General features: G+C 45.1%; 2 protein-coding genes and 1 long non-coding RNA gene across 3 annotated transcripts; 2 read left to right on the top strand and 1 right to left on the bottom strand.

Annotated features, from left to right (window-relative positions):
* Nucleotides 1-29: 29 nt before the first annotated feature.
* On the top strand, nucleotides 30-14,152 carry LOC129862279 (1-aminocyclopropane-1-carboxylate synthase-like protein 1). The gene is made up of 16 exons (XM_055933769.1): nucleotides 30-172; nucleotides 456-1,175; nucleotides 4,431-5,173; nucleotides 5,357-5,416; nucleotides 5,662-5,732; nucleotides 5,929-5,998; nucleotides 6,183-6,249; nucleotides 6,433-6,530; nucleotides 6,656-6,733; nucleotides 6,848-6,948; nucleotides 7,348-7,437; nucleotides 12,210-12,255; nucleotides 12,386-12,527; nucleotides 12,596-12,738; nucleotides 12,853-13,006; nucleotides 13,212-14,152. Exons 2-16 carry the CDS (start codon nucleotides 500-502, stop codon nucleotides 13,634-13,636), a joined length of 2,964 nt encoding a protein of 987 aa, XP_055789744.1. The 5' UTR covers nucleotides 30-172; nucleotides 456-499; the 3' UTR covers nucleotides 13,637-14,152.
* Nucleotides 14,153-15,591: 1,439 nt separating this feature from the next.
* On the top strand, nucleotides 15,592-21,693 carry si:ch211-256a21.4 (uncharacterized). The gene is made up of 3 exons (XM_055933780.1): nucleotides 15,592-15,799; nucleotides 16,956-17,147; nucleotides 19,823-21,693. Exons 1-3 carry the CDS (start codon nucleotides 15,601-15,603, stop codon nucleotides 20,149-20,151), a joined length of 720 nt encoding a protein of 239 aa, XP_055789755.1. The 5' UTR covers nucleotides 15,592-15,600; the 3' UTR covers nucleotides 20,152-21,693.
* Nucleotides 16,824-25,081, bottom strand: LOC129862287 (uncharacterized). Its single transcript, XR_008760745.1, has 2 exons — nucleotides 24,545-25,081; nucleotides 16,824-17,172 (listed from the first exon to the last, which is right to left on the bottom strand). It is a non-coding gene; the product is annotated as an uncharacterized LOC129862287 (long non-coding RNA).
* Between the last annotated feature and the right edge of the window lie 375 nt (nucleotides 25,082-25,456).

Genomic DNA, 25,456 nt, shown 5'->3' with positions numbered 1-25,456 from the left:
TCAACCCGGATGTAGAATTTGTACGATTCGCTTCCCCTATTTGATTATTTTATTTGACATTGTTGCTAACTGTGTCATAAATAGAACACGTAGTCCTTTTATGGCACGCTTGAACCGGTCTAGACCGGGATAGACAGAAGTGTCGCGTGAACTGTCACAGCTGACAGCAGTGGTAGGTCTACTGACGCTTGGCAGTACTGTAAACATAACAAACCTTGGTTTTGAGGCTGTAGGCTCCGATTTTGTTATTACTTTAGTTGAATGCTTCATAAAACGATTTAAATAATTTTAGCCTTCAAATTATGTATTAGCTAATTCAGGTTAGGCCTAAATAATAGGGAATAGGATAACCTGTACTAGCAGGTTTATTAGCCTTCAGCCATACTCGGGCTAATGCTTGGCTATCACTAATTTGATTGGACAAAAAAAACGGAGTTTTGTTTTTATTTCCATAGAAAATATAACTCAAGACCTGTCATCTGTCAAAGTGGCGTCTAGAATGGACTTCCGCGGTAGAAAGTATGAGCGGGGCAGCAACTGGTCCGATCCAGAGGTGGCCGAACTCCTCCAGCTGTGGTCAGATGAGTCGGTCCAACTCGAGCTGGAAAGTTGCCTCCGGAATCAACATGTATTTAACCGAATAGCGGACGTCCTGCGGGAGAACGGTATCTATCGCACTGGCGACCAGTGCAGGGAGAAGATAAAAAAGATGAAGCTGGAGTACCGCCGCATCAAGGACAACCACAGAATGATACGCGGCGGGAGGTCGTGGAAGTTTTATGATGTTATGGACCGGGTCTTAACGAATCGACCGGCCATATCCTACTCCTCATTGGGCGGTGCCGTTATAGCCCACCAAGTCCTCCAGAGCCCGCCTAGTGGGGCAGACGCATACATCCATGGTCTGCCAGGTGGTGCCTTCGGTTCCACTGCTTCGGGCGGGTTCTTGTTTGGTCATCCGCCCAGGCTGGGGGAGCTGCTTGAGATCAAATGCGAGCATGCAGAGTCCGAGGACGGATTGCTGAACTCCGATGCTGCGCCCCCAGAGCTACTGTACCATACCGGGTCTGGAGATGAGCATGACACTGATGGGAAGTCTGCCGGGCTGGATCAAGAGGATCCGGTCGAGATGGCGCGAGGAGAGCGCACGACGAGCGCGCGATTCTCTCCTTCAGGTTGGCTAAAAATGCCTATTGCCCTGTATAATTTTGCATGGATATTCATTCGGTACTTTTATTAAAAGTGAGGGTTTGAGTTACAACTATTATGTTGTAGTCCCAACACTTAGTACACTGTATCATTGCGCAATTCGAATTGAACTTTGTCCTTGCAAAAACACACTACATGATTACACTTTGATTTGTGCACATATCAATCAATCAATCAAATTTATTTATAAAGCCCTTCTTACATCAGCTGATGTCACAAAGTTTCTGTACAGAAACCCAATCTAAAACCCCAAACAGGAAGCAATGCAGGCGTAGAAGCATGGTGGCTAGGAAAAACTCCCTAGAAAGGCCGGAACCTAGGAAGAAACCTAGAGAGGAACCAGGCTCTGAGGGGTGGCCAGTCCTCTTCTGGCTGTGCCGGGTGGAGATTATAACAGAACATGGCCAAGATGTTCAAATGTTCATAGATGACCAGCAGGGTCAGATAATCATACACTCCTCTGCCTATGTATTTATTTGTACAGTAAACTTGTACAGTTGGCCCTATATTCCAGCATTTTGGATTTGAGATCAAATGTTTTCTATGAGGCAACAGTACAGAATGTAGGGGGTTTTGAGGGTATTTTCATACCAATGGAGGCTCTTCAGAGGAGGAAGGGAAGGACCATCCACCTCAGTGAATAAAAAATAAAATGAAAAAGTGCAACATTAAAAAAGTTATCCTTTTTAGATAAAACAAAAGGTAGGCTAGTGGTTAGAGTGTTGGGCCAGTAACTGGAAGGTTGCTGGATCGAATCCCCGAGCTGACACAGTAATAATCTGTTGTTCTGCCCCTGAGCAAGGCATTTAACCCACTGTTTCCCGGGTGACGAAGACGTGGATGTCGATTAAGGCAGCCCCCCGCACCTCTCTGATTCAGATGGGTTGGGTTAAATGCGGAAGACACAGTTCAGTTGAGTACATTCAGTTGGACAACTGACTAGGTATCCCCCTTTCCCAATACTAAATATATTCACATCCCCAAATAATTGATTAAAACACACTGTTTTGCGATTAAGGTCTACAGTAACCTCAACAGCACTCTGTAGGGTAGCACCATGGTGTAGCCGGAGGACAGCTAGTTTCCATCCTCCTCTGTGTACATTGCCTTCAATATAAAACCTACACATGAATTATGACAACTTCCGGAGGATGTCTTCCAACCTGTCAGAGCTCTTGCAGCATGAACTGGCATGTTGTCCACCCTATCAAATGATCAGAGAATTAATCTAGTACTGAAAGCATAAGCTAGCTAGCACTGCAGTGCATAAACTGTGGTGAGTAGTTGACAAAGAGAATAGTTTAACAGTTTTGAACAAAAATGAAGGAGAAGCGAGAGAGCTATATTTTGTTGTATTTTGTTTTCACTTCCACTTAGATAGCGAATGCAGCTAGCTAGCTTAGCCTACTCAAACACCTGGCTCAAACAGAGAGGGATGCTATGTTGGCTAGCTGGTTATGGCTATCCAACACTGGAACTCTTCCAAGTCAAGGTAAGCTTTTGATTTATTTAATTTATTGCCGTCAGTACCTGCCAGTGTAACTGCTAAACTACTTGCTGACTGTACACTGTACTGTATTATTGGAGCGGGTTTACTAACACGTTAGTTCTAGTAGCTATGTTGACGATGACGTTAGCGAAAATGGTGACAACGATGTAGGCTGTGTGTAGATGTTAGCAGTTATGATATAAAGTTTTGGCTTGGAAAGCTTTTTTCGCCTGGTCACAGATAGCTGATGTGTTGTGCACTGAAGTCCACAAGAGAAGGCAAAATGTGAGAGGAGGAGAGCACCTTCGATGCGAGAAGGAATTATACAACGAGCAAGTGATCATGTTGTTTGTATGTGGCTGTTATGAAAGGGAACTCTTTGCGTGTGATCAGGGGTTTATTCATTCCGCCAATTCTGTTGAATAAAGTTTCTTGAACGAAGCAGGGATAAACATAACTGAATTTGTCCAATAGAAACTCTAGTTTGCAACTGTTGGACAAATTATTACACCCTAGATCAGCTAGATGCAGTCAAGAGTGTTGAAGGCGGTTTTGTCACCTTGATTACTCAAATTTTTCTCTCGACCTGTGCACCTACGTTGTAAACTTTCGTTAATAGGCTAGGTCGTAGCAACCTCATGATGGGTATAGGGAAAATTTGAGTATCATGTAGTAGCCTAAACCTATCGATGTTACATTGAGCTGGGTGAATAGAATATGAATGAAACTCATCTAATATGCTATAATAGAAATAAGGCCATGCGCATGAAAAAAAAAATTGTCCTCCATCACCTTAAACGGCACCGACTGCCACTGCTTCATATCTGTTTTATCGTTTAGAAGTAAAATCACTTTATGTATCTAGTCCCCTCATTTGAATAATTTTTATTTTTTTCATAAGTATTCGGACATATTCACGTATAGTGTTTTAAGGTTGTCAAAAGTTTAGTATCTGGTCCCATATTCTTAGCACGCAATGACTATATCAAGCTTGTGACTGCATTTGCAGTTTTGTATTTTTTTCCCGATTATCTTTTGCCCAATAGGAACTGAATGGGTGAATAATATATTTGTGTCATTTTGGACTAATTTTATTGTAAATAAGAATAGACGATGTCTCTGAACACTTCTACATTAATGTGGATGCTACCATGATTATGTATAATCGTAAATGAATTGTGAATAATAATGATGAGTGAGAAAGTTAGAGACACAAAGATCATGCTAACCTCTCACCATTAGGCTACAATAACAGGGGAGGTTAGCATTTGTTGGGAGTTGATTTTTGTTCCTCTGTACCTTTCTCACTCATCATTATTCAGGATTCATTCATGATTATCCAATATAAATAAAAGTGACTCCAAAAGGACAAAAGAGTCCCAAGCTTGATGTAGTCATTGCGTGCTAGGAATATGGGACCACATACTAAACTTTGGACTACTTTAATACACATATAACTGAATTTGTCTAGATACTTATGACACCTTCAAATTTCTAAACTGTGAAATAGATATGTATGAAAATACCCTCAAATAAAAGGTGACATTCTGTACTGTCAACTCATATGAGACATTTGATCCCAAATATTGTAGTTCAGAGACAAATTAAAGTTTTAGCTTCACTGTCTAAATAAATACGTAGGGGAGTGTACATGTAAGTATGGATTTAATAAGCAAAATAAGTGTTTGATCTATTATCCTTTCTTCTCTCCTCTCTCTCTTTCCATCTTCAGGTTTCAGTGATCAGAACCAGGCTGGGTCCTCAGGCACAGGGGCCTCCATTGCTGGTCCTGATGGCCGGGACACAGGGAACCAGCGTGACCCAGAGTGTTCCCGACCTGCAGCCCCTGTGAGGCAGAGGAAGCGTCGACGTGCAGGTAGAGGGGCTGGTGGGGGAGGAGGGGGTGGATGTGGGGGCCGGGGGCCCCTGGATGAGGCCCTGGTCAGCTTCCTAAGCTGGCAGCGGTCTGCCGAGGAGCGGCTCATCTCCCTGGAGGAGGCACGGCTGGAGAGGGAGGCGCAGGCGGAGGAGAGGCGAGAGCAGCAGGAGGAGAGGAGGGCGGAGCAGGAGAGACAGCATGAGCTCCGTCTGTTCAGCATGTTCGCTGGGGCCCTGGCCGCTGTCAGACAGACTGCCCCTACTGCTCCACCGTTTGCTCCTACTTTCTCTACTGACTCAACTGTACCTTCTGCCACTTCTGGACACACCGCTATACTTAACGCCCTATCTGCCCCAGCTACTTCGTCTGTCCCATTTGGCTGTCCTGCCCCAACTACAGAACCACCACCATCCATCCCAGCCCGTTGCCCCACTAAACCTGAGAGCATACTGGCCACACTAAGTGGTGCAGAGACCCCTGGCCACAGTGTGTACCTGTCTCGCCGTGGCAACTCCATTAGACAGCACCAGGGCATTCTACAGGAGGGCTACACCCAGTACCACGCTGACAAATACCAGCACACTGACAACCCCAATGTGAGTCTACAACACTGCTGCTGCTCCGCATGTTGAGAACAGTCGTTCCAGACCTGTGTGTGGTGTCATACCACTTGTCATGTCACTCTGTGGCAAATGTTTCTGTAAAAAGTGCTAGACAAATAACAATTGATAGATTGACTGAAAGATAGATTGATAGATTTTGATGTCTCTCATCTCCAGGGCATCATCAACATGGGCACCAGTGAGAACAAGCTGTGCTATGATCTGCTGCACAAACGGGTGAGAGAGGGGGAAGAAAAAGGAGAAAATAGGGGAGGGAGAGTGTTTCATGTGGTTGCTCCACATTGCTAATCACTGACTTTGTCAATCAGAATGATACATTATTTATAGCTAGTGATGTGTCTGTTGGAGATGTGGTTCCGTACTTACTGTAACTAAATTGCATAACACTCTAATGGATTGTAACCATTCTCTTTCCGTCCATAAACCAAAACCCTTTTTGTGCCCCTGCCTCCCTGCCACAGATGACCCAGCCTGACATGCTTCATATCGACCCAGCCTTGCTGCAGTATCCTGACTGGAAAGGCCACCGCTTGTAAGCAATTACCTTGTATGAGGACTTCATATGTCATGTGGAAAAGGATGGTTATGGTACATGTGTTCATTAGAGATAATTGAAGTTCAGTTCAATAACATGTTTATTACATTTAAGAAAGATGTGGATTACAGCAGCGATAAAGATAAGGATGACGAGGATGTTAATGATGATGGTGATGATATCCCCTCTTTAGTCTGAGAGAAGAGGTGTCCAGGTTCCTGTCCCACTACTGTGGTTCGCCCAGGCCACTGAGAGCAGACAATGTGAGTGAACTGAGCTCGCCTCAGCCCTTAGTAGTACTGTATAATGGCTCTAGTCTAGTGTATTATCCTGGCCAATAGGGAGTAAGGCTGTGATTGCTGGATTCATCTATGGGTGTGAATAGTTCAATTATTAAGAATGTTTTCACTCATAAAGCTAGTGTTTTATTTGTGTGTGTGTGTTCAGGTTGTGGTGATGAATGGCTGTGGCTCCCTCTTCTCATCCATAGCCGCAGTGCTTTGTGACCCGGAAGGTTAGTTCAATTCAGTAGACTCAAGAAGTATGTCCAGTTGTTTCACCTATGTCTCACATATTATAGTTTTAAATATCATACATGCCTTGTCAAACTGTGTAAGAGATGGTGTTTAATTCATGGATTTCAGTGGTTGAATTTAATTGAATATTGTGAGGTTTATCCTGACAATGTGTCTGTTAGATGCAATCCTCATTCCAACTCCATTCTATGGAGTGATCACTGAGGATGTGCATCTGTACAGCGGTGTTCGGCTCTTCCATGTTCATCTCGACTGTGAGGTAGGTCTCCTTTCTTAACGTAATACACCCTATAACATAATATCACCCTGTGTTGTATTGTTGTATACTGTATGTTATTTGATGGCTCCATTTTCTGGCCAATATATTTTCGTGTGTGCTTTTAGCCTAGTGGCAGTGGCAGTCGGCCTTTCCACCTCACTGTGGACAAACTGGAGGAAGCTATGAGGAAGGCGATTAGCGAGGTAAACCCCCCCCCCCCAAAAAAAACAGAATAGTTATCCATTGATAAAACGAAGATACAGGTACTAGAATGTTTCATTGGTGTAACTGTCCCTTGGTGTGGCCCTGTCTGTCAGGGGTTGAATGTGCGGGCCGTGGTCCTGGTGAACCCCCATAACCCCCTGGCTGATGTCTACTCCCCTCAGGAGATGACTGGCTTTCTGGAGTTTGCCAAGAGGTGAGTTTTGTCCTCATATCATATTTCCATATTGTACAATATTTTTCCCCCTCTTGCGCATATAACGCTGAGTATTATGACTGTAGTTGTATTTTAAAGTGCAGTTAAGGGCTGAGGATTCTCCCAGAACCATTTGTTGTAGTCTGTTCACTCAGCATTAGCACCCTCTACAGACCTCCCTATGCACTGAGATGCACTGAGCTGTAGTAACCATAAACCAGCCCGTTTGTACAATGCGCTGCTCCCTCCGGCTGCCTACTGATAGAGGCCTTTTACTGCCTGCTTGTATTGCCTCTATAATAAAGAACAGTATACATCATAAAACGGTGCAATAGAAATTCATGATAAATGATTTATCTGTTCCTCTCTGTTCTCTCCATTCCTTCCCCCCTGCCTAAGGCATAAGTTGCACGCCATTGTAGATGAGGTGTACATGCTGACAGTGTTTGAAGACACAGTAACCTTCCACAGCGTCCTCAGCATGGACAGGTATGATGCACACACGCACACAAACTCTGCCTATTAAATGTACACTACCGTTCAAAAGTTTGGGGTAACTTACAAATGTCCTTGTTATTGAAAGAAAATCACTGTTTTTGTCCATTAAAATAACATCAAATTGATCAGAAATACAGTGTAGTCACTGGTAAGGTTGTAAATGACTATTGTAGCTGGAAACGGCAGATTTCTAATGGAATATCTACATTGTCACGTTCCTGACCTATTTCTGTTAGTTTGTTGTATGTGTTAGTTGGTCAGGACGTGAGGTTGGGTGGGCATTCTATGTTTTCTGTTTCTGTGTTGGTTTTGGGTTGCCTGGTATGGCTCTTAATTAGAGGCAGGTGTTTGGCGTTCCTCTAATTAAGAGTCATATTTAGGTAGGCGTTGTCACAGTGTTCGTTGTGGGTGATTGTCTTCCGTGTCTGTGTCTGTACACCACGCAGGACTGTTTACGGTTTGTTCGGTTTGTGTAGCCTATGTTCCTATTCGTGCGTTTTTCTTGTTTTATGTAAGTACGTCGTCTAGGTCTGTCTACACCGTTTGTTGTTTTTGTTAGTTTAGTCAAGTTCGTGTTTTCGTTAATAAAATATGTCATTTCACTACGCTGCGCCTTGGTTCCCTCAATACTCCTCCTCTTCAGATGAAGAGGACTGCCGTTACAGAATCACCCACCAAGAATCCAGAACCAAGCAGCGTAATTTGGAGCAACGGGGAAGTATACAGGACTTGTGGAGTTGGGAGCAAATATTTAACGGAGAAGGACCATGGGCTAAAGTGAATCACCGTCCATGGGAACAGCTGGAGGCAGCTCGGAGAGTGGAGGAAAAGAGAGAGAGGAACCGGAGTTATGAGGGAACGCGTCTTGCACGGAAGCCCAAAAAGCCCGTGAGTAACACCCAAAAATTTCTTGGGGGGGGGGGGGCTAAGAGGTAGTGGGCCAAGGGCAGGTAGGAGACCTGCGCCCACTTCCCAGGCTTACCGTGGAGAGCGGGAGTACGGGCAGGCACCGTGTTACGCAGTAGAGCGCACGGTGTCTCCTGTACGAGTGCATAGCCCAGTGCGGGTTATTCCACCTCCCCGCACTGGTAGGGCTAGATTGGGAATTGAGCCAGGTGTCATGAGGCTGGCTCAACGCGTCTTGTCTCCAGTGCGTCTCCTCGGGCCGGCATACATGGCACCTGCCTTACGCATGGTTTCCCCGGTTCGCCTACATAGCCCGGTGCGGGTTATTCCACCTCCCCGCACTGGTCGGGCAACCGGGAGCATTCAACCAGGTAAGGCTGGGCAGGCTCAATGCTCAAGAGAGCCAGTACGCCTCCACGGTCTGGTATTTCCGGCGCCACTTCCCCGCCCCAGCCTAGTACCTACAGTGCCTACACTACGCACTAGGCTACCAGTGCGTCTCCTGAGCCCTGTTCCTCCTCCACGCACTCTCCCTGTAGTGCGTGTATCTAGTTCGGTGACTCCAGTTCCGGCACCACGCACTAAGCCTCCTGTGCGTCTCCAGAGCCCTGTACACACTGTTTCTTCTCCCCCTACTAATCCTGATGTGCTTGCCCTCAGCCCGGTGTCACCAGTGCCGGTACCACGCACCAGGTATAGAGTGGGCTTTGAGAGTCCAGTGTGCCCTGTCCCTGCTCCCCGCACTAGTATGAAGGTGCGTGTCCTTAGCCCGGTGCCTCCAGTTCCGGCACCACGCACCAGGTCTACAGTGCGCCTTATCCGGCCAGAGCCATCCGTCTCCCCAGCGCCATCTGAGCCATCCGTCTCCCCAGCGCCATCTGAGCCATCCGTCTCCCCAGCGCCGTCTGAGCCATCCGTCTGCCATGAGCCTGCAAAGCCGCCCGTCTGCCATGAGCCTGCAAAGCCGCCCGTCTGCCATGAGCCTACAGAGCCGTCAGCCAGACAGGAGCCGCTAGAGCCGCCCGCCAGACAGGAGCCGCTAGAGCCGCCCGTCAGACAGGATCTGCCAGAGCCGCCAACCAGACAGGATCTGCCAGAGCCGCCAACCAGACAGGATCTGCCAGAGCCGCCAACCAGACAGGATCTGCCAGAGCCGCCAACCAGACAGGATCTGCCAGAGCCGCCAACCAGACAGGATCTGCCAGAGCCGCCAACCAGACAGGATCTGCCAGAGCCGCCAACCAGACAGGATCTGCCAGAGCCGCCAGCGAGCCATGAGCGGCCAGAGCCGTCAGAGAGCCATGAGCGTCCAGAGCCGTCAGCCTGCCATGAGCGTCGAGAGCCGTCAGCCAGCCATGAGCGTCGAGAGCCGTCAGCCAGCCATGAGCGTCGAGAGCCGTCAGCCAGCCATGAGCGTCGAGAGCCGTCAGCCAGCCATGAGCGTCGAGAGCCGTCAGCCAGCCATGAGCGTCGAGAGCCGTCAGCCAGCCATGAGCGTCGAGAGCCGTCAGCCAGCCATGAGCGTCGAGAGCCGTCAGCCAGCCATGAGCGTCGAGAGCCGTCAGCCAGCCATGAGCGTCGAGAGCCGTCAGCCAGCCATGAGCGTCGAGAGCCGTCAGCCAGCCATGAGCGTCGAGAGCCGTCAGCCAGCCATGAGCGTCGAGAGCCGTCAGCCTGCCATGAGCGTCGAGAGCCGTCAGCCTGCCATGAGCGTCCAGATTCGTCAGTCAGCCATGAGCTGCCCTTCAGCCAGAAACGGCTATATACCCAGAACTGCCCCTCAGTCCAGAGCTGTCTCTCTGTCCGGAGCTGCCTTTCAGTCCGGAGTTGCCCCTCTATCATGATCTCCCTCTCTATCTTGATCTACCTCTATATTCTGATCTATCCCTCTGTCTGGTGCTATCCCTCTGTCTTGATCAATCTCTCTGTCCCGGTGCTGTCCCTGTCATTTATGTTACTAAGAGGATTTTGTGGGGGTAAATTGAGGGTGGACATTTGTAGGGGGAACGGGAGGCTAGGATTGATTATGGTGGGGTGGGGACCTCGCCCGGAGCCTGAGCCACCACCGTGGTCAGATGCCCACCCAGACCCTCCCCTAGACTTTGTGCTGGTGCGCCCGGAGTTCGCACCTTATGGGGGGGGTTATGTCACGTTCCTGACCTATTTCTGTTAGTTTGTTGTATGTGTTAGTTGGTCAGGACGTGAGGTTGGGTGGGCATTCTATGTTTTCTGTTTCTGTGTTGGTTTTGGGTTTCCTGGTATGGCTCTTAATTAGAGGCAGGTGTTTGGCGTTCCTCTAATTAAGAGTCATATTTAGGTAGGCGTTGTCACAGTGTTCTTTGTGGGTGATTGTCTTCCGTGTCTGTGTCTGTACACCACGCGGGACTGTTTACGGTTTGTTCGGTTTATGTAGTCTATGTTTCCTATTCGTGCGTTCTTCTTGTTTTATGTAAGTTCGTCGTTTAGGTCTGTCTACACCGTTTGTTGTTTTTGTTAGTTTAGTCAAGTTCGTGTTTTCGTTAATAAAATATGTCATTTCACTACGCTGCGCCTTGGTTCCCTCAATACTCCTCCTCTTCAGATGAAGAGGAGGACGACTGCCGTTACATACATAGGCGTACAGAGGCCCATTATCAGCAACCATCACTCCTGTGTTCCAATGGCACGTTGTGCTAGCTAATCCAAGTTTATCATTTTAAAAGGCTAATTGATCATTAGAAAACCCTTTTGCAATTATGTTAGCACAGCTGAAAACTATTGTTCTGATTAAAGAAGCAATAAAACTGGCCTTCTTTAGACTAGTTGAGTATCTGGAGCATCAGCATTTGTGGGTTCGATTACAGGCTCAAAATGTCCAGAAACAAATAACTTTCTTCTGAAACTCATCATTCTTGTTCTGAGAAATGAAGGCTATTCCATGCGAGAAATTGCCAAGAAACTGAAGATCTCGTACAATCCGGCAGCTTCATTAAATAGTACCCGCAAAACACCAATCTCAACGTCAACAGTGAAGAGGCGACTCAGGGATGCTGGCCTTCTAGGCAGAGTTCCTCTGTCCAGTGTCTATGTTCTTTTGCCCATCTTAATCTTTTCTTTTTATTGGCCAGTCTGAGATATGGCTTTTTCTTTGGAACTCTGAACTCTATTTAATGAAGCTGCCAGTTGAGGACTTGTAAGGCGTCTGTTTTTCAAACTAGACACTCTAATGTACTTGTCCTCTTGCTCAGTTGTGCACCGGGGCCTCCCACTCCTCTTTCTATTCTGGTTAGAGACAGTTTGCGCTGTTCTGTGAAGGGAGTAGTACACAGTGTTGTACGAGATCTTCAGTTTCTTGGCAATTTCTAGCATGAAATGGCCTTCATTTTTCAGAACAAGAATAGACTGACGAGTTTCAGAAGAAAGTTCTTTGTTTCTGGCCATTTTGAGCCTGTAATCGATCCCACAAATGCTGATGCTCCAGATACTCAATTAGTCTAAAGAAGGGCAGTTTTATTGCTTCTTTAATCAGAACAATAGTTTTCAGCTGTGCTAGAATAATTGCAAAAGGGTTTTCTATTGATCAATTAGCCTTTTAAAATGATAAACTTGGATTAGCTAGCACAACGTGCCATTGGAACACATGAGTGATGGTTGCTGACAATGAGCCTCTGTACGCCTATGTAGATATTCCATTAAAAATCAGCTGTTTCCAGCTACAATAGTCATTTACAACATGAACAATATCTACACTCTATTTCTGATCAATTTGATGTTATTTTAATGGACAAAAACAGTGCTTTTCTTTTAAAAACAAGGACATTTCTGAGTGACCCCAAACTTTTGAACGGTAGTGTACATTAACAATGGTGTGCTTACAGCCTGCCGGACCCCCAGAGAACACATGTGATGTGGGGGATGAGCAAGGTAAGAGTTTAAAGTGAGGGTGTGTGTGTGTACATATGCATGTGTCTGTACGTACATGTTGTTGTGGGGACTATCTGGGGGTTATGTGGCCATCCTGTTTGATTGTCTCCTGTGTGTTGTCCCTGTGTAGGACTTTGCGATGGCAGGAGTGCGTGTGGGCACTGTGTACTCTGATAACAGGGACTTGGTGGAAGCTCTGGATAAACTGGGGATGTTCCATGGTGTCCCTGGTCCCATACAGCACCAGATGGCAATCCTGCTCCAGGACAAAGGTACACACTAGATGAGAGGACATACCATCCAAGTAGGGAGTTCAATCTACCTGTGTTCTACTCTGTAGATTGGATCAATGGGAAGTTTCTTCCAGAGAACAGGCTGAGAATGCAGGCAGCTCACAGGTACATGACAGGGGAGCTACAGAGCCTGGGAGTCCCCTACCTCCACCGGCCTGCTGGCTTCTACATCTGGGCTGACCTCAGGAAGGTAAGAATACTGAAACAGGTTGGGGTTTACTGCATGGTGTGGAGCTGCTGTTTTGGTTCTTCCTGACATGGTGCCTCCTCTCTCTTTATTTTTCTTTCTCTCTCTCTTGGTCAGTACCTGTATGAGCCGTCGTTTGTGGAGGAACTGTCCCTGTGGAGGTGTTTCCTCAGACACAAGGTGGTGCTGAGCTGTGGCCAAGCCTTCCACTGCTCCACTCCCGGCTGGTTCCGCATTGTCTTCACCGACCGACAGCAACACCTTACGCTCGGTACATTCAGATGCTTTTCTCTTCTCATGATAGCGGGGGAGGAAAACAGATATAGGGAGTTGTTGATATTTTTTCCTCCCTTTTCGCCCTCTTCTCTCTTCTGTCCTGTTTTCCTCTAATTCCCATCTCTTCATCTCAGTCTGTGAAGTCATACAATGACATGAAAACTAAATCAAAGGGATGGTGTTATATGTGGTTGTTGTAGGCATGCAGAGGATCAGGAGGGCCTTGGAGGAGATAGATGGGGCCACATCCACCCTTGACACGGGCACAACCAACGAGGCCACAGAGGAGAAAGGGACAGCGAAGACAACACAGGGGGACACAACAGACGCACACAAACCTCTTGCTGTTAAGTCAACATCCTTGTCCAAGAACAGATCATCAGAAGAGCCAGAGGAGAAGGATAATAACGTCCCTGATGCCATCCCATTGGTCAGTGAAGACTTTGTCTTGCTTAACTGCCAGACGTCCCACCCCACAGAAAGTCTGGACTCCCTGATTGGTGCTCTGAGGCAACAGATCCACACCTCTGATTGGCTGGAGAAGAACACTCCGGAACTGTCTGCTGGGGAGGACCCAGAGCTTCTGGATGTGTTCAAAGACCTGCTGGACAGAGCCAGAAAGTAGAGGAGAGGAGGGGATGGAGAGGATGGTTAGAGGAGGGGGGAGAGGGGAGGCGGAAGGAAAGGACAGGAGGCAAGAAAGGACATCAGTCAGGATAGGTTCCCCAGTTTGTCCACATCAGAATGTCTTAATTTTTTGTTGTTATGAGAGCTGTTCTTCATTATTTCAGCCAGAAGTCAGTGTATCAGGCTGTGCTGTAATCTCTGCAGTTCTGTTCATTGAATGCCAATGTTGACTCAAACAAATATACAGAGTTAAGTTTAAGTCTCTGTCAAATACATTTTATACTTTAATTATAACTCATTTTCTGGTTGTACTTTTGTTCTGTAATCCACTTTATTGATTAACCTTGAATATGGTTATATGTTTATGACGTGGTCATCTATAGTACCATTCCTGAGCTTTTAAGAGAGAGTTGTTGTTAATACTGTATACGTATGTACAGTAAATGGTTTTGAATATTTCACCAAGTCTTAATGTTGATAAATTGGTCAACGTTCAATAAAAGCCTTATTTTTACCACTTGTGGAGAAGTACCGTATGTGGTTTTCCAATCAATTCTAGTGAAAGCCTAAATACTGTAGACTACATTTTTTAGTTGGTAAATCAAGGAAGTGAAACTCACATTAAATAGTTTTGAAACCCAAATGAATGAAGTTTAATCTTGCCTGTTTTTGTTACTGTAGATATTCCAAGGACACCACAACATAATCTGTTTTGCCTTCCTTTTGATACATAGTAATTGACCAGTAAAAGTTGCAAAGGCTGTTGTTGACAGTTTGGCTCTGGGTTGGTGGGGTTTTTCCAAGATGACCCTGCTCTGGCTGGGGACTAGAAAAGGAAGCTGGAGGTCTTCATTTGTGTGGGGGTACCCAGTGTGCGTGAGAGAGTGGAGTTTCCTTTCCTGAGTTCACGCACGCACGCACACACACACACACACACATACGACCCCCTGTTCACCAACACATGGCAGCTATAATGTCATGGCTGAGTAGGAGCATGTGGTTGATTGTGATCTGGTGAAAGCATCATGTTACTTACTCTTGTGGGCGAGGTGTGAAACACGAAGTGTTTGTGTGTGTTACTGTGTGTGTGTGGTGGGGGCTATTTTCCCCCCCATGATGATAACCTGTCCTTTGTACACCCCTGCAGAGTGAGGGGACAGGGACCAAGCTTTAAAAGTGTCCTCACCCTTCAAAACAGATATAAATACAGTAAAAAAAAAGAAGTTGTTTGACTATTGTCCTTTCACTACCACGGTGGATATGGTAAAGGAGAGAGAGCTGTTTTCACTTTCCTAATGGCATGAGCCTTTGTGTCACAGCCAAGAGATGCTGGGGGAACTCAAACACTGAGTGGGGGGTTTCCACTGTAGTGGGGAGGCAGAGAGCAACACAGAGGAAAATATTTAGTGTCATATTCCACCACTATGTGTGTGTTCCTGACTGTGGTACACTGGTAGTGTGAGTCACTGTATCTGAGTGTTTGATAGCAATGAACTCATTGTACAGTAGTTCATCAAGCATCTGACCTGCTCCTGCTCTCCTCATGCTGGAGAGATTTATACAAAGCTTCATCGCACACTCTAATCCAGCATTCAGGAGTCCACAGTTCAGAAAGAGTTCAACATAACAAGATTGTCTGATCCTCTGTATCAACAAAACAAAATTAAAGATAAGATGAAAATGTCCTATACAATCTGTCTGTTGCTAATGTCATGTAGCTGATTCACTCTACATTGCTCTGTTGATTTATGGCGCCAATTGAATTTCTCTTTTATATAGCTTTTAAACTTTACTGTTACTGATAAGGATGAACATTTTTAAACAGATTGATACTGTAGTAGATTTACCTGTGAATGCTCCACCCTCTGTCTCGCCACATCACCCCTTCTCTCCCCCTCTCCCTGCTCTCCTACTGTCTCCCTGTCTCATTCTCTTTTCTCTCAGCCCTCTCAGTCTGTCAGTATGAAGGTGTTAGAGGTGGGAGACTCAGTGGGTCAGTTCAGGTTGGCTGAGTCATGTGTGGGGCTGGCAGGGTGTTTGTGCGTGACCTACTCTGTTTGGACCCCTCGCTGGCTCAATGACCAGGGACTGTGGTCTATAGGCAACAACAGCACCAACACAGACAGTGATAGTGACCAGACTGGGGGCATCATCTTTAACGGTGAGTCAAGAAGCTACATTGACCATCAGCATCAACTTTGGCTCTGTTTGACTCAGAATGAAAAATGTTTATTACCCCTGTGTAAGCAGGGTGTATTAGCGTCAGTGACATGTTTATACAATATCATTTATGATGTTTTAAATTAATCACGGTAATACCATCTGTTTAGAAAAATGTATTTTACCTTTATTTTTACCTGGTTATTGTTATTGAGATAAAAATCAGAGACCTGGTTGCTAATTCAAAGTGTGTGGTTGCACCTAATGGAATGCTAAAGGTAGCAGATGTACAAGGAGTGGCTTAACTGAGTGTTGTTAAAAATTTTAGTTACACTTAAGGTTGGCTGTCTGCCTTTGGCACTGTGGAGTTTTCCCTCAGAATCCCAGTAATGTGAACAGGTGTGAACTTGCTCCTGAAGCAATCATCCACATTCTCAGAGAACAGGAGGAGAGGGAGATGGGAGGGTCACGTTAAACTTTTAGGGCTGAAGAGGGTGTACAACAGGTAATATACACATCCCTATTCCTCCACCAGTGCTGGGGCAAAGAAAAAGCTGATGTTAAAGATAGAAAAGTACATGCTGCTCCCCTGCTATATTCCTGCACCCATTTAATGTATATTAACGGCAGCGACGTATGCTGTGTGGAGGCTTTTCTTCTATTGATGAACTTTTAGGGCCTGACAGGTTTGTTAGGTTAGCTGTTTAGTGTGGTTTTGAGGCAGTAAGGGTATCTGATTAAATCAATGGCCTCTCACTGTTGTTCTCTGTTTAGTATGACATCAAAGATGGACAATGTTAGAATGATAGATCAGCAGTTAATTTGACAATACATGCCATTGTGTATTGTCATTGTATTGACGTTGACAATGGCCCTTGTATTCGTGTCTGTTCAGAATCATTATTGGGATCTTGAAGAGTTTTTCAGAAGTGACATAGCCGGTTGTTATTGCTCTCTCTTCTATGTTGGACTTGAATATAGCCTGCAGACGTAGACAGGTTTCGACATGAACTCTAGTTCACTGCTGAGAGGAAGAAGAGTTTAACGTACACATAACTGAGAAACACTGTCCAAGGCAGAAATTATTACAAGTCACTGTAAAATCATGTGTCACATTTTTTTCATATTATAACCACTGTGTGTGTGTGTGTCTTCAGCCCTGGAGGCAGAGCAAGTATTTGGGGTGCTGTCATTCCTCATGGCTGTGAATTCGGGGGCTCTGTGCCTTGTGTTCGCCCTCTGCTGGACATCCCAGACAGTGCGCTCTTACTCCAACACCCGCTCCCTCCTCATGGCAGGGCAGGCCCTCTACCCCACCGTCTTGCTGCTCCTCACTCTGGGACCCACAGGTCAGTATGGGTCCAGGGCGCAGGCCTGAAAGGAAGAAAGGGTGCATGTGTAAAGTATTGGAACAGGAGCTTTTAAATCCGTTTTACCAAATTTCAACCAGCATGTTAAATGTGCAACCATAGAGAAAAAAGCTCTAGACCACCTTTACTCAACGCACAGAGACGCGTAAAATGCTTTCCCTCGCCCTCCATTTGCAAATCTGACCATAATTCTATCCTCCTGATTCCTGCTTACAAGCAAAAAAAAAATTAAGCAGGAATCACCAGTGGCTCGGTCTATAAAAAAGTGGTCAGATGAAGCAGATGCTAAGCTACAGGACTGTTTTGCTAGCACAGACTGGAATATGTTCCGGGATTCTTCCGATGGCACGGAGGAGTACACCACATCAGTCACTGGCTTCATCAATAAGTGCATCGATGACATTGTCCCCACAGTGACTGTACGTACATACCCCAACCAAAAGCCATGGATTACAGGCAACATCCACACTAAGGTAAAGAGTAGAGCTGCCGCTTACCAGGAGTTGGACTCTAACCCGGAAGCTTAGAAGAAATCCTGCTATGCACTTCAACGAACCATCAAACAGGCAATGCGTCAATACAGGAATAAGATCGAATCGTACTACACAGGCACTGACGCTCATCGGATGTGGCAGGGCTTGCAAACAATTACAGACTAAAAAAGGAAGCATAGCCAAGAGCTGCCCAGTGACACGAGCCTAGCAGATGAGCTAAATTACTTCTATGCTCGCTTCGAGGCAAGTAGCACTGAAACATGCATGAGAGCATCAGCTGTTCCGGATGTCTGAGTGATCACGTTCTCCGCAGCCGATGTGAGTAAGACCTTTAAACAGGTCAACATTCACAAGGCCGCAGAGCCAGACGGATTACCAGGACATGTACTCCGAGCATGCACTGACGAACTGGCAAGTGTCTTCACTGACATTTTCAACCTTTCCCTGTCTGAGTCTGTAATACCAACATGTTTCAAGCGGACCACCATAGTCCCTGTGCCCAAGAACACTAAGGTAACTTGCCTAAATGACTAACGACCCGTAGCACTCACATCTGTAGCCATGAAGTGCTGTGAAAGGTTGGTCATGCCTCACATCAACACCATTTTACCAGAAACCTTAGACCCACTCCAAATTGCATACCGCCCAAACAGATCCACAGATGATGCAATCTCTATTGCACTCCACACTTCCCTTTCCCACCTGGACAAAAGGAACATCTATATGAGAATGCTATTCATTGACTACAGCTCAGCGTTCAACACCATAGTACCCTCAGAGTTCATCACTAAGCTAAGGACCCTGGGACTAAACCCCTCCCTCTGCAACTGGATCCTGGACTTCTTCATGGGCCGCTCCCAGGTGGTAAGGGTAGGTAACAACACATCCGCTACGCTGATCCTCAACACGGAGGCCCCTCAGGGGTGCGTGCTTAGTCCCCTCCTGTACTCCCTGTTCACTCATGACTGCACGGCCAGGCACGACTCCAACACCATCATTAAGTTTGCCGATGACACAATAGTGGTTGGCCTGATCACAGACAATGACGAGACAGCCTATAGGGAGGAGGTCAGAGACCTGGTCGTGTGGTGCTAGGACAACAACCTCTCCCTCAGTTCTCATCGACCGGGCTGTAGTGAAGCAGTTTGAGAGCTTCAAGTTCCTTGATGTCCACATCACCAACAAACTAACATGGTCCAAGCACACCAAGACAGTCGTGAAGAGGGCACGACAAAACCTATTCCCCCTCAGGAGACTGAAAAGATTTGGCATGGGTCCTCAGATCCTGAAAAGGTTCTACAGCTGCATCATCGAGAGCATCCTGACTGGTTGCATCACTGCCTGGTATGGCAACTGCTCAGCCTCCGACCGCAAGGCAGTACAGAGGGTAGAGCGTACGGCCCAGTACATCACTGGGGCCAAGCTTCCAACCATCCAGGACCTCTATACCAGGCGGTGTCAGAGGACGGCCCTAAAAATTGTCAACGACTCCAGGCACCCTAGTCATAGACAGTTCTCTCTGCTACCGAATGGCAAGCAGTACGGGAGTGCCAAGTCTAGGTTCAAGGAGGCTTCTAAACAGCTTCTATCCCCAAACCTCAATTTCCTCGACTAACTGGTGCCCCCGCACATTGACTCTGTACAGGTGCCCCCTGTATATAGCCTCGCTAATGTTATTTTCCTGCTGCTCTTTAATTGTTACTTTTATTTCTTATTCTTAATAAATATATATATATATATATATATATATATATATATATATATATATATATATATATATATATTTTAACTGCATTGTTGGTTAGGGCTTGTAAGTAAGCAGTTCACAACACCTGTTGTATTCGGCGCATTGATTTGACATCCTGCAAGCATCTGTCTATGTTGCTTCATACAATACAAAACATGTTTTCAGAGAAGATTTCCCCTTCCTGTCACAGCTTATGTTAATCTAGTTTCTCTTCTGCTCACTCCTATTTTATGTTGGAGGAGCTTTTGTCGAGTGTTTTCACACAGGTATATCAGTGAAGATGGATTGCCTGTGTATTGCCTTCAGTAAACACTCAGAATCCTCTGTCTAGACTCCTTAGACTCCTTCTATCTACTGATGATGACTTGACTGACTCCGCTCTTCTCTTCTCCTCCCTCTCTGTCTCTCTCTAGGATTCTTCTTCCTCCTCAGCTGGTCCCTCTTCACCTACCAGCACCGGGTGGAGATCAGCGATGACTTCACATGCCTGGGCTCCTCCTTTTGGCTGGGTGCCCTGGGCTGGGCCCTGCTATTGGTTGCTCTGCCTGTGGTCTTCCTGGTGGAGCAGTGTGTGGTCCCGGACATCCTGCCAGATCTCATGAAGGCTGCCGATGGTTGGCGGGGCTCCTCCCAGGTACCGTACGCCCAGTGCTCGTTCATCGTGAGTCACCAGCGTTGTCATGAAGACCAGAGTGAGGAAGACATTGCGAGAGGGCTGAGGAGGTACATGTCTGTACCCTGAGAGGAGGAATAGAGAGGACACAGGACAGTGATGGAGTATTAGTGTAACCTTCTTCAGGCTCAGAGACTGAGCTGACTGCAGAACTGGACTGGACTGGGCACACAGCTGATAGGGGTCCATGTTCACACTAGCAGTTCACCAGGGAGCAGAGCTTCTAGTCTGTGTCTGTATCAGAGATTTCTCCACTGTAGGAGAATGTTTACAGACGCACTCTGAGAATGTAATATTAGACTAATCAAATCAAATTTCATTGGTTGCACACACATATTTTGCAGATGTTATCGCAGGTGCAGCGAAATGCTTATGTTTCTAGCTCAAACAGTGCAGTAATACCGAACAAAACAAAACACACAAATCAAAAAATAACGAAATTAAGAAATAGCAGAACGAGCAATGTCAGAGTCCGGAATATATATATATATATACGGTATACATTTGTGGTATTGATTACAGGCTCAAAATGGCCAGAAACAAATAACTTTCTCCTGAAACTCGTCAGCTATTCTTGTTCTGAGAAATTAAGGCTATTCCATGCGAGAAATTGTCAAGAAACTGAAGATCTCGTACAACGCTGTGTGCTACTCCCTTCACAGCGCAAACTGGCTCTAACCAGAATAGAAAGAGGAGTGGGAGGCCGCGGTGCACAACTGAGCAAGAGGACAAGTACATTAAAATGATAAACTTGGATTAGCTAACACAACGTGCCATTGGAACACAGGAGTGATGGTTGCTGATAATGGGCCACTATACGCCTATGTAGATATTCCATAAAAATCTGCCGTTTCCAGCTAAAATTGCCATTTACAACATTAACAATATCTACACTGTATTTCTGATCAATTTGATGTTATTTTAATGGACAAAAATGTGCTTTTCTTTCAAAAACAAGGACATTTCTAAGTGACCCCAAACTTTTGAACGGTAGTGTATATATACATACACATATATAATGGTATGTGTATAGACAGTATATGAATAGAAAAGTTGGGTACAGCAGTAGATATATAGGATAAGCCTTGAATAGAATACAGTATATACATATAAAGTGGGTAAAACAGTATGTAAACATTATTAATGTGACAAAAAGTGTCAATGCTGAGATAAAGGGTTCTTGTCAAGCAAAGAACAATTCATTATTTGTAGTTGTTTGTTGCCAAGCACACAAGATTCTGTGTAGTAAAGGAAATATTTATTCTACAATAGCAGCCTCATGTGGTGAGTATGACCAAGGTTTGATGTTGAAAAAGCTATTTTTGATACAGCTTGGCAGCAGTGTTCTGTTCGCAAGTATTCAACATTAATAAGTGGAAAGTACACATTTTGGTTGTTTGTGTACAAAGTGGGATCACTACTTGTTGAATTTAGATGAAAGTGATACATACATTTACAGTTTAACTAATACTTCTAAGACAGTCCTATGTGAATGTGCATTTTCTCAGTAAGCTTGATACGCATCACCACTATAAAGTGACTGATATCAAAGTTTTTGCAGTGGGACTGTGATATTATTGATATTGTACCTTTAAAAAACAGATGAATAAACTGCTGCTTTTATTTACTCAGCCCTGTTTACCAGTGTCTCTACCAGGCTCCAGACGTCTTCCTGGCATCACCAGAGAACAGTCCCCTGCCAGTGCCAGTGCCAAGCCACTGGATAGCACACTCCACTCCCACAGAAAGCCTTATTATTACGCCCCTTCCCCTATGAGCAGTAGAACCACCACATACAGCAGTACAGTTGACTCATGCCAGCCATCTACTCAGCACTGCCAAGCTACTGTCAGAGTCGTGTGTGTATAGGTGGCAGGGAAGTCAGGCGCAGGAGAATCAAACTTAAGGTAATGGAGTTGTTTAATAACAATAAATACAACATAACTCCAAAACAATAATAACAATAAAACAAAGTGGGTACGAGGACCCGTCCCGCACCAATACAAACAACACGAAACTGAACATCAAACAATCTCTGACAAAGACATGAAGGGAAACAGAGGGTTAATACACAACAGGTAATGAGTGGGATTGAAACCAGGTGTGTAGGAAGACAAGACAAAACCAATGGAAAATGAAAAATGGATCAATGATGGCTAGAAGACCGGTGACGTCGACCGCCGAGAACCGCCCGAACAAGGAGAGGCTTCGACTTCGGTAGAAGTCGTGACAGCTACTGTCTACCAGTCTCTCTCACAGCCCTTCTTTAGTTCTCTCAGTCTTCTCTCTTCTCTTACTTCCCAACAGGAGAGGAGAGAGTGGGCTGCCTGCCTGCCATCATGCCCCATGTTTACGTCCTGATCCTTGTTAAAGTAGGGGAGAATTAACAGGCTCTGGCTTTGTTAATTGGCTGCTAATCAGGTGTTGCTCTAATTAAAAGGCAGTTCCGCCCTGTTGGTGCCTGCTAATGAGTGTGTTATTAAATCCACCAAGGATTTGGGTCTCTTTTTCAATTTATCAACAGGGTAGAGATTAATTTGTGTTGGAATGAGAGTGGAATGTCATTGAAGGTTGTCTTGCTAGAGAGTGTGATCCATGCATAAGATCAAGTGCTCTCTTTCTCTCGACATAGACAACAAACATGCAGCGTGGTGCTGTGTTGTGTTGTGGCGTATTTTGTCTTGTGATTTTGTGGTGCTGTGTTGTGTTGCGGCGTGTGTAGTGTCGGTTTGTGTGTGTTGTGTATTGTTGGGTCTTGTGTAGTGTTGTGTTGTGTAGTGCACCCAGCTGTACTGAATGTTAGGATATTGATGATGTGAATACCTCCCTTGTGCTGTATTGCTCTTCAAGAGATCGGGTTTCCACTTTTTGACATTGTGTATACAGTGGGGCAAAAAAGTATTTAGTCAGCCACCAATTGTGCAAATTCTCCCACTTAAAAATATGAGAGAGGCCTGTAATTTCATCATAGGTACACTTCCACTATGACAGACAAAATGAGAAAAGAAAGTCCAGAAAATCACATTGTAGGATTTTAAATGAATTGATTTGCTAATTATGGTGGAAAATAAGCATTTGGTCAATAACAAAAGTTTATCTCAATACTTTGTTATATACCCTTTGTTGGCAATGACAGAGGTCAAACGTTTTCTGTAAGTCTTCACAAGGTTTTCACACACTGTTGCTGGTATTTTGGCCCATTCCTCCATGCAGGTCTCCTCTAGAGCAGTGATGTTTTGGGGCTGTTGCTGGGCAACACAGACTTTCAACTCCCTCCAAAGATTTTCTATGGGGTTGAGATCTGGAGACTGGCTAGGCCACTCCAGGACCTTAATGCTTCTTACGAAGCCACTCCTTCGTTGCCCGGGCGGTGTGTTTGGGATCATTGTCATGCTGAAAGACCCAGCCACGTTTCATCTCCAATGCCCTTGCTGATGGAGGTTGATGGGAGGAAGGAGGTTTTCACTCAAAATCTCACGATACATGGCCCCATTCATTCTTTCCTTTACACGGATCAGTCGTCATGGTCTCATGGCAGAAAAACACCCCCAAAGCATGATGTTTCCACCCCCACGCTTCACAGTAGGTATGGTGTTCTTTGGATGCAACTCAGCATTCTTTGTCCTCCAAACACAACGAGTTGAGTTTTTACCAAAAAGTTATATTTTGGTTTCAACTGACCATATGACATTCTCCCAATCTTCTTCTGGATCATCCAAATATTCTCTAGCAAACTTCAGACGGGCCTGGACATGTACTGGCTTAAAAACTTCTTATGGCTGCAGTCCCGATATCGGGACCAATATGACAACAGCCAGTCCAAGTGCAGGGCGCCAAATTCAAAAACCAGAAATCTCATAATTAAAATTCCTCAAACATACATGTGTCTTATATCATTTTAAAGGTAATCTTGTTGTTAATCCCACCAAAGTGTCCGATTTCAAATAGGCTTTTCAGCGAAAGCACTACGAACAATTATGTTAGGTCACCACAAAACAAAAAATAATCACAGCCATTTTTCCCAGCTAAATATAGCTTCACAAAAACCAGAATAGAGATAAAATGAATCACTAACCTTCGATTATTGTCATCAGATGACACTCATAGGACTTCATGTTACACAATACATGCATGTTTTGTTTGATTAAATTCATATTTATATCAAAAACTCTGAGTTTACATTGAGGCTACAAGATTCACTAAATGCAAAAACATCAAGTGACTTTGCATAGCCCATCGTTTCAACATGAATACTCATCATAAATATAGATGATAATACAAGTTATACACATTGAATTATAGATATACCTCTCCTTAATGCAACCGCTATGTCAGATTTCAAAAAAACTTTACGGAAAAATAATTGCACGCTATAATCTGAGACGGCGCTCAAAGTAGCATACCACAGCTGCAAAGATAGCGTCACTATAAACAATAAAATACATGATAAATATTCCATTACCTTTGTTGATTAGGATCAGAAAGCACACCAGGAATCCCAGGTCCACAATAAATGTTTGTTTTGTTTGAAAAAATCCGTTATTTATGTCCAAATACCTTCTTTTGTTAGCGCGTCTGGTTTACATATCCAAACGCTAATTCTGGTCAGCGTTATATCGGACAAAAACTTCAAAATGTGATATTACCGGTCGAAGAAACATTTCAAACTAAGTACTGAATCAATCATTAGGATGTTTTTAATATATAGCTTCAATAAAGTTCCAACCGGAGTATTCCTTCTTGTCTGCGTGAGCAATGGAACGGTCAGTGTCGTGCATGAAGAAAAGGCATGAGCAGGGCATGGCTGCTTGATGGACACCTGACTGATTCTGCTCTCATTCTCTCCCACAACATCATAGAAGTCTCATTGGAATTTCTATTGATTGCTGACATCTAGTGGAACCCCTAGGCAGTGCAACATCATTCATAACACAATTGGATTTCTTAAGGGACTCTGGTGAATACAGACAAGCTCAGATTTCTGACTTCCTGTTTTGATTTCAACTAAGGATTTTGCCTGCCAATATCTCACAGACATAATTCAAACAGTTTTAGAAACTTTGGAGTGTTTTCTATCCAATACTAATAATAATATGCAAATATTAGGAACTATGACTGAGGAGCAGGCCGTTTGAAATGGGCACCTTTCATCCAAGCTACTCAATACTGCCCCTTCAGCCATAAGAAGTCAAGCAGAGGGACACGTCTGGCATTGCAGGATGAGTCCCTGGCGGCGTAGTGTGTTACTGATGGTAGGCTTTGTTACTTTGGTCCCAGCTCTCTGCAGGTCATTCACTAGGTCCCCCCGTGTGGTTCTGGGATTTTTGCTCACCGTTCTTGTGATCATTTTGACCCCACGGGGTGAGATCTTGCG

The sequence above is a fragment of the Salvelinus fontinalis genome, chromosome 9 (assembly GCF_029448725.1).
Source record: "Salvelinus fontinalis isolate EN_2023a chromosome 9, ASM2944872v1, whole genome shotgun sequence".
Taxonomy (NCBI): domain Eukaryota; kingdom Metazoa; phylum Chordata; class Actinopteri; order Salmoniformes; family Salmonidae; genus Salvelinus; species Salvelinus fontinalis.
Note: the sequence above shows the minus strand (reverse complement) of the source record. Positions and strands in the feature narration are given on the sequence as shown.